Source organism: Labrus bergylta, chromosome 19, assembly GCF_963930695.1.
Source record: "Labrus bergylta chromosome 19, fLabBer1.1, whole genome shotgun sequence".
NCBI lineage: Eukaryota > Metazoa > Chordata > Actinopteri > Labriformes > Labridae > Labrus > Labrus bergylta.
Window position 1 is genome coordinate 17,887,977 of NC_089213.1, and position 12,130 is coordinate 17,900,106.

Sequence of the window (12,130 nt, forward strand, 5' to 3'; positions counted from 1 at the left end):
AGCTAATTATGGCTATCTCAGATCCCCCAGCTCAAGAAATCACTACAAAATAAGCCTCGGGTATGAGATGTTTTCGTTTGCCCCCCCCCATCCGTCTGTGGTTTAGTTAACTGGGGATTCAGCAACAACCAATGAAAATAAACTTTCCAGAGTGAGCCCAAAGTACTGACACTATGGGAAATGAGTGTGTTCAAAGACATTGTGGGTATTTTACGTGTTATTCTTTCTGTTGGAGCCTAATTTGAAGTATATAAAGAATATGCAGACAACTACAAGGTTAGAATGATACTTTCATTTTTAATTCAAAATATTACCAAATATTTACAACACTCAAAATGTGCAGACTGCAGATCTATTCAGCATTCCGAGATATTCCAAAATAAATACGCTTTATTGGAAAGGGAAGGGAAATGGAATTTAGAGCCTGTGTAGAAAAATAAATAGAAAATATTTCATTTGCTGTGAGACATTGTCACAGGGAATGTGGAAGGAGGTGATTCTCTTGTGTTTCCAAAACAGAGCAGTTCCTCAGAGCTCATCTTTGTTTTTACAACATTCATAGTCGCAGTGGTCTTTCTTCCTTCATATTGGTCCTCTCTGTCCTAAGTGCTCCTTAGCAAACATTTCAGTCCATGCAGAGGGAAATGTAAGAAAAGCCTGCTCTCCTCCCAGGCCTAAAACACAGCAGCACAACTTCATCTGGGATTGTCCTGTTTCAGTCTGAAGGATCGGCCGGATCCACTGGTTGTTTGGTCAGAATTATCTGTAAAAGAAAAAAAAACAATAAAAATCAATACATGGACATGGAATTATAGTAGGGATCAAGGCGTGTCAAATGTGTGCAATTGTTTTGTTATCTACCAGCTCTTTCAAAAAATAGTCGTAGAGTGAAATACTATGAGAAAAATAAAAAATAATCTGAAGAATTGTAGCTCTATGGCTTTCATTTGACTTCTAGGTTGCAGTGTGTAATACTGAGCATGGATTATTTTTGGCAGAGCTTGCCTCCCTACAGGATGAAGAGTGAAAAGCCTACCGTGCTGTTCCATCCACAGCAGCCTGCTAGTGGGTCGTAGTAGACAAGGACCACGCGCCCCCCATCCTCCAGACGGAAAACGCATAGCTCAGCCGCTCGTGCGCCACGTAGCTGCAGCTGGTCCCTCGCGCGTCCAGCTCGTCGCTCTGCAGAACTTGGCACAAAAAGTCGATATACCGGGACGCGAGCTTCAGCGTCTGGATCTTGCTGAGCTTGTCGGACGGCAGAGTGGGAATGATCTTACGTAACGACGTGAAAGCCTCGTTGAGCGACTGCGTCCGTTGCCGCTCGCGGATGTTGGCCATCACGCGTTGTGTGTGCAGGTCATCGAAGGAGGGAATGGGGCTGCTGCTGCCTTCACTGCCGCCGCTGCCCGCGCTGCCGTCTCCTGCCTCGCAGCTCTTTCTGCATTTCTTCTTTCCTGGACTCGGACTCTCCGTGTCGTCCTCCTCGTCCGGACTCCTCCGTGTCGCCCTCCGCTTCCTTGCGCCTCTCCTCGGCAGCTGACAGTCTGTCTCTTCCTCACTGTTCCCTGCACTGTCCATTTGAAAAGGATCCTCTTCCCGCATCGTGTCTTTCAAAACTTTTCTGTAATCTCTAGGGTTCTTACAACTTCTGAACTTTATCCACTGAACTGGTTACAGCGTCAACAAACACGGCAGGTAATAGAAACCCTGGCCTGGACAGAGGTGTCTCTCCACAGAGATGGAGAGGTGTCTGCCAGACTAGGAGGGCCAGGGCTCTTATAATGGGGAGCGCGCAGGAGGATTTTGGGGAGCGCTGTGATTGGGTGAGGAGGGGTGTAACATTATACTGCAGAAGGAGACGGAGAGTTGAAGTTATTATAGGATTGGTGGTTAAGACATGCAGGCTCCTTTACACGGGAATATGAGAGGAGGTGTGGCAGGGGCGTTGTGTTTCTTAAATAAGGGTATGGATTTTGGCACAACACAAAGGGGGACGAATTTGTATTCAAATGATGTTCAAATGATGTTCCATTTATTAACCCAAAAGCATGTTTTGACCAATTTAGAAGTTTTTGTCTCGGTTTAAAGTGCAATGTAACAAAACTCAAAATATGTAGCCTAATTTTCCAAATACCTTATAAAGTTGCTTCTTGTAGCCTACATAACATCGACCTTCTTTTTCGCCTTATTGCAAACAAATGAAAAACATTACTAACAGAAATAACTCAGCCTGTATCTGTTGGCCTAAAAGTCTCTCTGCACAGGTCTAGACACTGCCTGAGAAGGGAGCAGCGGTGGCGGTGAAAAATATCAGACCTACTGAAACACAGGAGGTTGTCACAGCAGGAGGCCCCTGCTCGTAAGCAGACCAAGGTGTTTATTTTCCCGTCAGCGGCCCCGCGTTGAGGTATGCGCTTAAATGAGGTCTGACTCCCGCAGGGATCTCGACACCGCGGCTCAGGTTTAAAAGACGGCCCGTTCCAGGGAGCTCTCAGGGCGGATCCGTCCTCACAGCGGGGTCGCTAAAGGCGGGGGACGGCTGGAGAGAAATGTAAACAGTGAATGTGATAAAGATGGACAGGGGAAAAGAGAGAGAGAGTATCTAACACGCACACATGACCACCCAGCATTTGGGTCCTTCCACCGTATAATATCAAAATCCAGCAGAGAAACCTCTACATGTGGCTGAAACTAGATCTGGCATCTTTTGGAGGTGATCTGTGGTGTGAATGTGTCCTCGGGGAGGCCTCACCTTTGATGGGGAGGATGACACGCGAGGATGGCCACAGCAGGCTCTGTCTGGTCCGGTTTTATGAGAGGAACAGCGACAAGCATCTTTTTAAAAAATATATTTTTATATCTCTGTCTTACAACCAGGATCTGACACTCAATTAACCCTTGACTTAATCAATAGATTCACACCTCAGTGCCAAAGATAACATAGTGTCATGCAGTGAGCCTGGAATTTACGATTTAAATACGCTGATTCTTTATGCATTTGAATGTGACTGTGATACGTTGATAAGGCTTTAAATGGGTAAAATACATCTATTTAGTTGTTGTTCTTTTCCCTTCGAGGAAAAGCTTCCCTTGTTCTTCTCACCCACACCTGCCCGGTCTGCACGAGGCCAGGTAAGGCACGCGGCTGTGTCGCTCTCCAGGGTACTGAAAGAACACACCTGGTCATCCGGCCTTGCGTCAACCACTTCAGAAAATGCTGCTGTTCGTTAACTTTTATTGAAAGGTAGGTTATTAACAGACGCAACCTTTTAAAACAGATAATTAAAAAAAAGGTGTTAATGAAAAACTGTGTTTGTCGATCTACTGCATGATATGTGGCCTATGTGTGCTTTGACCTAAGTATATTTCTTTACATTAATGTCATTTTGCTTACAATTTGGATGCAATTGGGATTTTAAAAACAGTTAAATATACTATTAATTTGTTTTAAAGCATCAATTGGTATGGGGGGAGGTGGGGGGGGGGGGTCCTATATAGGGAATTTTATTATTAATACAATGCAGTCCGTGCTATACATTTAAGGAACGGGGGATTGAAATGTAAAATACGATTTTAATAGTTTAATATATGTATTTCTGCAAAGCCCCATGTCTAGTTCTAAGATTTCCCAGTTTGGAATAAAGAAAGTTAATTAGTTTATCCGTCCAGTGCCATTGTCTTCACGTACATCACTGTCCAACTCTAACTGTTCCAATCTCAATGGAATAAAATTCACATTGGATTATTTTGGATGTTTTGCTCCAGCAGGTCCGTCATGAATGAGATGTAGATGATAGCCAGACGGAGCGTGTCGATCCGAGACAGTCTCTTTTCGTAGGCGAACGTGGGAACTTTTGTCCTCAGCTCATCAAACGCCTCATTCAGGCTGAACATCCTCTTCCTTTCCCGCACGTTGGCCGCTTGCCGCTGCACCACGGTGATAAGCCTCCTCCGCTTGGACTTGCTGAGATGCCCGTGCGCCCCGAGGCTGTAGTACCTCGGGGAGTTCACCACAAGATGCTCAGTGGTTTGCACGCCGGTGTCCATGTCCCGGCCCCAGGGTGAGGCGTCCAGGTGCGCCTGTTTGCTAGGACTAGATAGGTCATCATCCACCTGCTGTTTTGGTCCCATATTGTATTTCTGCGGAAAATCCATCAAATTCAAGTCATCGGCAAAGTGAGCTATCGTAGAGTCCATTTAGCGGCATTGCATCCCCACATGCATGCCCAAAAAGTAGCGTTATGGAGAAAATGTCACTTGTATTAGTATCCTATTCCAACAGGAGCAAAATCAAAACTGACAGAAAAGGCAGAAATCTTTCAGAGACTGAACAAGGAAAGCATCTCAACAAGTAAATCCCAAACTTTTCCGAATCCGGTCTGCGCTCTACAGGGTGAGATCCTATTTGGCTCAAGTCCAAGGGCCTATCCTGCTGTTTTAATATGCCTCCTCACAGCGCGAAATCTTTTAAGTGATGTCCACTCGACTCCGGCTCCACAACGAGTGCATTTCTGACTCTGCTTTGCGTGGGTTTAATCCGAGCAGAGAGGCTAGAAGGCCGAAAGAAACTGGAGGGCCCCGTCGATTGAAGCGCACTCCTCCTGGAGGCCCTTAATGAGCTTCTGAAGAACAGAGCCTCTTGACGGAGGGTCACGCAGTCATGTTTGCGCTGTCCCTTCTGCTTCAGAGGCTAAATAATGACACTTTTATCACTTAAACAGGCCAGGGGAAGACCAAATAGAACATTCCATAACAGTCGCTACACACCACACGCTTTTCTGTTGCAAATGTAAGCAAATAACTGTCCGTTCCCATGGCACGACTAAGTCCTCAGCGCAGGGGTTGCTGGGAGAGACACTACTATCACTGCTGCACTTCTTGACTCTGCAGAGACAGGACATCCACAAATCTGCTTTATAACATCACATTTTGTGTTTAATTGTCAATGATGATGACGATGACCTCTCAGTAGTAAGAGAGAGAAATTGTTAAAATGTTTTGAGCCACAGTTGACTCGCCAAAGAGAATTTCATTGTTGTTGTAAATTTCTAAGATTTAGCATTTGCTTTATCCTGGCAGTTTCACTTAGAACACAAATATTTGTTATCCTTATATGTGGATACGGAGCAAAAAAGGTTTGCATTTAAAAAAAAAAATACTCCACAGAGAGAAACTGCTGTCATTATAGGCGATAATAAATAGTTTCAGTTTCTTGTAGTAAAATAAACTAACTCAAGGGCAACTCAACTATCATGGTGTAACTGTAATAGAATACACAGAATTCTGCTTGTTTTCTGCTGATGGTTTTAAAAGCCCGCAAGTAATGACAAATTGTTTCAGGGGCATGACAATTAAAACTTGCAAGTTATTAGAACGGGGCCAAATGATAATATCAATGGTGTTGAAATAGTATACATTCTCATTTGCTAAGTTGCTCCAGGAGCTTTGAAGAAGTTTCAGCAGAAGTTTCAATGAATTCATGCAGAGACACATTGAATGTGCACTGTCTGTTTGTTTAAATGGTCTTCTGGTTTCTGCTTTGGTTCCATTTAATGAAGCTTACCTGCTTTAATGAGATTAATATCAAATTTAATTATAGTATCTTAACCCCAAGTACTGAGCATTTAGAGTTTGAAACCTGAATACATAGTTCTCGACGTACAAAAGTGTACAAAAGACGCTGAAAGTGTTTATTAAAGTTTTTGTGAGGTGTTTTTAGTTATGAAACAAATCAAATTATTACTGATCCACAAAAGCAGAAGAGAGCATTGGGGAGAAGTTTTATATTTCTGAATTGTTTTCTTTTTACCTGTAAACGCGCTGCCACCGGGTAGATCAACAGCACGATGCTAAAACAGTCTTTTTTTGAATGGCAAACGTTCACAGAAAGTGAAATGTTAAAGTCAAAGACAGCAGGATGAGATTTTTTCAGCAGAAAATACTAATTACGCATATTCGTGACAACATCGACAGAAGGATTAAAAGTACCACTTTGACCACAGAGGGCGCCAAAATCAACAAAAACACAAATCCCTCACAGGAGCTTTAATGGCTAAAATTAAAACAGATAACTAGTTTTAAAGGGTGCCATATGTAAGATGTGAACTGCTTTAATACTCATCATTCTGGCTTAACAAATTCTTAATACAATGTAAGCATTTTTCCAGTTCATTATTAAATCAACTGTGTTTTAAGTTTTTATTTACTCTTTGCACCCATAGTCACTTCATTGCGTAGTCCACCCAAATGTATGAAAACGCAGACACATTTGTTTGCAGCTATTTTTTAGTGCGTTTTTAATCTTTGATTAAGTATTTATATTATTCTTTAAATTGCAGAATAGAGGCCGGTAAACTAAAGAATCACTATGAAAAGTTAATCATCTTGAATCAAAAGTAAACAAAGGGAGATTTAATTTGTCTACTCAATGAAAATGGACAAGAAGAAGTGCTTTAAAGGGCTGTTCCACATAATGTTTTATAATGAACTGTTTGGATTAACTTTTGGCCGCATGTTGACAGAGCTAAGGCCAGTGTTAATAGTTAGTTTTTTGCTTTTTGCCGTGGCTTATGCAATCCTGTGTGATCAATACAATTACTAAAGAACGAGAGTTTGAGTGCACAAGTGTCTGTATGCACACTTCAATTCCAACCTAAGTGTATCTTCTCCATCTCCCTTCGCTGCCTCCTCTTCCTCTCGCTCTGTTTTCCTGGCGGGCAGATAAACATGATGAGACATTCCGTCGGTTGTCCTGGTAACACTGAGAAAGCACAGCTGGGTGGGAGAATATGAGGTAATCTCACCCTGGGGCTGCTGGGTAAATATTGGTCTTAAATAAGGAGTAAAACCCCAAAAGAGTCACACAAACACACAGAAACACACACACCTACAGGGGTTTATCCCAGTTTTGTCAGAGTGGAAACACACACACACACACACACACACACACACACACACACACACACACACACACACACACACACACACACACACACACACACACACACACACACACACACACTCATAATGGCCTGTTTCCTGCTCTGCTCCGTTATTAGTGGGTATACAGAGTGAAATTAATGACAGTTTGTGGTGTGACTGAATGTTTATGGAGGTAAACAGTGGAAGTCAAGTGCAGTAAAACCTCAGAGTGACACCAATTTTTTGTCAAAGTTAGTCAAGTGGAGATTTGTATTTATAAAATAAGAGTCTACAGCCATACTACCAGCTACATAACAAGCCATGAACCATCAGTGCTTTGAGATAACACCAGCATGCAGTTATAGCATGCTGAAGTACAGTAGGTATACTGTTAACACGTTTATCATCTAAGTAAGCATGCTTACATTTGCTAATTTTTAGATAAATCAAGTAGCCTACAACTTCATTTTTGACCTCATGTTTTGTTTGTTTGCAATTTGAGTAACATTGGGTTGTCTTGGAGTCAAAAATAAAAATAATGTTCTTAAATGAATAGCGCTTTCTTTCTAAGCAAGACCATACGGACATCTTCATTCAATGTGCGTCTAGTAGATTTTCTAACACAGACTTTATAAAACATGGATATTCTCTCAGTATCGTCCCATTTGTTTCTGAAAAGGCGTTATGAAGCGTAATGATGGAGGTCGCCATATTGGGGAATGCTGTCTGCTCATGAATATCATCCAGCCCTTCTCGCTTGCCATCTAGCTAGCATATTCCAAACAATGGAAAAAAAGCATTAAACAAAACCCACAGTTTAGAGTAAGTAAAGGGATTTAAGTGAAGCCTGGCAAACAGCGACAATGTACCCGCAATCAGTTAAATCAGCCATGCCCTAGTTATGCATTAATAGATAAACTCTAAGCCTAAATATAATCACACCAGATGAGTTATAACGCCCCCCTATAGTTTTAACCAATAAGAGAAAGAGCTACAGAGACCAAAACAGGCTTTGTACTAGGCGGTTAACATGTTCATTTCTGCTGTAGAAATGGACATTTTAATATGTGGCCTGATAAAGATTCTTTGATTTTTTGAACCAACCTCAAGTGGACACTAGAGGAACTGCAGTTTTATGCACATCAGCATTGGCTTCCTTTTTTAACATCTAAGGTTGCAGGTATATTTTAATGTCGCAGCAGAGATCACTGTGATACATCACCTTACTGTAATAAAATATATCACTCGCCAATCACTCGCTAATCACAGGCCAATTTTTACTGTCAGTAACCTCACAGTCAGAGTGTGACCATTCATTATAATAATGCAAGTTATCTCAACCTGAGAATAAAGGATCGACAAATGAGTCTCGTTTTTATCTTACAGAATTACAGTTTATCCCAAAAATGTCAAAAGCAGAATCAAAGTATCCAAGAGGTAAGCCTGTAAAGAGTCATGTGTTTTGTTCCAGTAGTATGTTTTACTGCAGAATATGCTGTTATGAAGTAGTTTTTTTAATAAAGAGATCATCAGAGAACAGTATGTGTGCAGAGCTGCTCCAGTGCAGCCTGAGCTGTTCTCACCGTGTAAATCTGTCTTCCTACTCCTCCTCTGGCTCGGTCCTCAGTGTGCTGTATGAACAACGCCAAATCTCTCCCACCACTACAGTAAATCTGAAACTAGACACTCCTCTCTGACTCTTTTTTCTTTCTCAGCTACACACTCTCTCTCTCTCTCTCTTTGACTCTTCTTTTTCCCTATAGTTGATCTGATTCTCTCCAAACGCAGATCAAATATTATTTTTCTACATTCGTCACTCCTGAGTGGAGCAGCTCAACTGATTTTAAAGAGATGGAACAGAAAAGAAACAATAACGGGAATAGAAAAGGATGAGGATGAGTTTAACTCCTGACCTCTGTCATCTTTCTCTCTTTTTTACACACCCATAAAGCTGACTCATTGCTACATTTGTCCCACACATCTCTTCCTCTGATTGGCTACGGACTAACAACCAATCATGGAGTATTTACACGGTCGGGTTGCCAGTGAAGGGTATTTGCTTTTTTTGTGTGTGAAATCTGAATAAACCCCAATACCACATCTTACATCTCTTCCCCCTCTCTTCCTCTTTTTCTCCCACGTCTCCTGCTCGCCAAAATGCTTCTTGCACTCCTCCTTTTTCAAAACGTCTCAGCTCTCCCTCTCCACCACCACACTAAAATCACACACACCCATCATGTCAGCACCTTGCCTGAGCTTTGTTTCCTGAAAGTTTGTCACCCTTACTGTGTATTTTTATGGTGCCATGTTTCATTTGTTTTGACAAAAATATACTGGCTTTTTATATATATGCAACTAGATGTCGGCAGATTGTGCAGATTAATGCCGCTCTGACACTGATTTTAATGTCATAGGTTGGCACTGTAGGCTTGTCTACCACGCCATAAAAGTATTTTTACTCTTTTCATTAATGTATGTTTACTCTTGAATTTTTTTATATGGGTTAGACTTTTCTTAACTTAAAACAATGCCAAAAGAGTTTGATCAATTCAGAACTAGTTCAATTCAGTCCAAGATAAGGAACTACTCTTTGTTTATCAGGTTCTTGAGCTTTAAAGGCTTTAGTAACAAACTAAGAAGCAGTCCCAGCATTATCAGTCTTAACTGATAATGCTAGGCGCTCATCTAAAAGTTAGGGATATATTAAAATAGCTATTGTTTAGTATCATCAGAAGGTAGTAGATATTTATATACTTGTATTAATCACATTTACTGAGTGGAATCTGGAAGGAGAAAGTGTTTGCTGAGTCTAGAAATGACAGCATGAGCTTTTCAGGAAGATTAGACACTGTAACATGATGATTTATGTTCATAAGAAAATTCTTGTGAAATACTTGTTGGAATATCATCTTTAAAGAATTTATTTTTATTTTTCACAAAAATGTTAAATAAAAGTAAAATTCCCAAAGCATGTGCACACAGAACTGATTTTTACGATTACAAGAGCATATTTTGTCTGTTTCATAGATTAAGAAGTGTTGTAGTTTATTACAATAACACTGTGGCAGATTATTGATTATTTTCCACTACAGTCAAATATGAAACCTGTCATTTTAGAACCATATAACACTGAATCTCATCAGCCCTGATAACCAATCCACTCTCGCATGGGCACATGGCTCACAGATGCATCCTTAAACCCACTGAGGAAACCTTTCTGTCTTTCGCTTTTTATATTTAACACATTTGTCATTTGTTATTAAAAATGGCCTGCTTGCCAGAGTCAGTAGATATTTCACTGACTGATCAGGTGAGTTTCTTTAATCTTTTCCAAAATGGCTTTCTATCAGTGCTGAAGTACACATCCTCAGCAGCACTTGGGCCACCCAGGTTTGACTTTCTCTTCATGCCTCTCTCTATCTCACAATCTTTCCTATTCAAACCTCTCTGCTCAGCAATTTTACAAGGTTGTCATAAAAATATTATAATAAAACATTTAGTGTTGTCTTGGGTATTGTCCTGTAAAGCTCTGCACGACTAAACATGAGATCATTTTTTTCCAGACCTAGGAGTTTTTTCCCCCCTTTTGGCTTATTTATTTTCTGTGGTTTTGGGAGTTTGTGGCTGAAAGTTTGATGATATTGTGCATGTGTGTGTTCCTTTACTTACCCCTCCCATCATTACTCCTCCCTGCATATCTGCTTTCTTCTTGATTTATATGGAAAAGGTATAAGGATTAATAAAAATACATTTTTACTTTGGCTTGTTGTTGTACAGTATATCATTGCGTTCACTACGTGTGACTAGGCCCCATTCTTTCAATTAAAGCTTTGTCTCTGTCAAGGATATCATAATAAAGTTAAGATTAAATATTTTATTTTACCTTTTGTCCTCTTTCTGCCATATTTCCCTGCAGTGTAGGAGTAACAATTTGGTCAGAACACTGTCTAGACGCCTCTGAGCCTCCCATTTACTGCTGATTACACTGAGCCCTATTAATCTCACTGGCCTGGGTAGAAAAGAGGCACACACACACACACACACACACACGCACACCACACACACACACACACACACACACACACACACACACACGCACACCACACACACACACACACACACACACACACACACACACACACACACACACACACACTAAGACAATTAAGTTCAATAAATTGATCAATCGATCAAAACGACCAAAGGATGATGCAAACTATAATGAATGTTGAATTTGAACAGTATGAGAAGTAAATATGAGTAAATATAATATATCATCCACACATGATGCATTATGTGTTTCACCTCAGTTTCAAAGTAAATAATACATCTTTTTTTTTGTAGGCTATCTCTCTTCCTTTTTCTGTACATAAAAAAATAATAATTATGTCCCGATTCAAATCCTTTGCATGTGTTAAACAGAGAGATTTTATATCAAATTGAAAATCCGTCATACAAAATGTGACTCAGGAGTACCTGTAAAATGCACTTTGAATGATGAAGGACTCTCTGACATTGGAAGGTGACACTGAAGAGAGACAAGAGGCTTGATGTGAATTAATATGAGTTTCAAGAGCAAATGTTACTATTTAAAAATGACTCCTACCCATAATGTAGGATGGTGGAAAAGTCTATAGTTGTATACAAGGGACACATTTATGGTTAAAAAATGGCAACAAAGCTTAAAAAGGTGTTTGAAAAAATTCAAGAGCTCAACTTAAAACTCCTGTGAGGAGTTTTGGTCTTTGTTGAGTTTGGCGCCCTCTGTGGTCAAAAGAGATACCTTTCATTCTTTTGCTGATCTTGTCCTGTACATGCATAATTAATGTTTTTAACTAAAGGAATCATCCTGCAATCTTTTCTCTAATGATCTCTTTTGCTTTGGGAGATAAAATATATCAATATGACTTCAGTCAGTTCCAGAACCAGCTTAAAACTCCTCACAGGACCTTTAAGTGGTTGAATCTGAAACTTTTCAGTATTTAGGTTAGGCTAGGTTAAAAATGTAGTTTTTTGTAGTTGTTGTTTTTTCAGTGAATTATTTGGATGTAAAACAATTTTCTATAAGGCTATGTGATGATGGTTGAATGAGTTGATGACTGCCTGAGTGATCTTATAAATGAAAGGCATCTGAAATAAGCCAGGCACAAACAATGACCCAAACACTATCTCCCTGAGTAAAATGGTGTCAGAAGAAACACTTATC

At 40.4% G+C, this 12,130-nt stretch overlaps 2 protein-coding genes across 2 annotated transcripts; both read right to left on the bottom strand.

Moving 5' to 3' along the window:
• Positions 1-277: 277 nt before the first annotated feature.
• On the bottom strand, positions 278-1,744 carry twist1a (twist family bHLH transcription factor 1a). The gene is made up of 2 exons (XM_020631722.3): positions 1,037-1,744; positions 278-763 (listed from the first exon to the last, which is right to left on the bottom strand). Exon 1 carries the CDS (start codon positions 1,603-1,605, stop codon positions 1,063-1,065), a length of 543 nt encoding a protein of 180 aa, XP_020487378.1. The 5' UTR covers positions 1,606-1,744; the 3' UTR covers positions 278-763; positions 1,037-1,062.
• Positions 1,745-2,011: 267 nt separating this feature from the next.
• LOC109982486 (protein Fer3) lies at positions 2,012-6,155 on the bottom strand. The gene has a single exon (XM_065948516.1). The coding sequence runs from the start codon at positions 4,198-4,200 to the stop codon at positions 3,736-3,738; it is 465 nt and encodes a 154-aa protein (XP_065804588.1). The 5' UTR covers positions 4,201-6,155; the 3' UTR covers positions 2,012-3,735.
• Between the last annotated feature and the right edge of the window lie 5,975 nt (positions 6,156-12,130).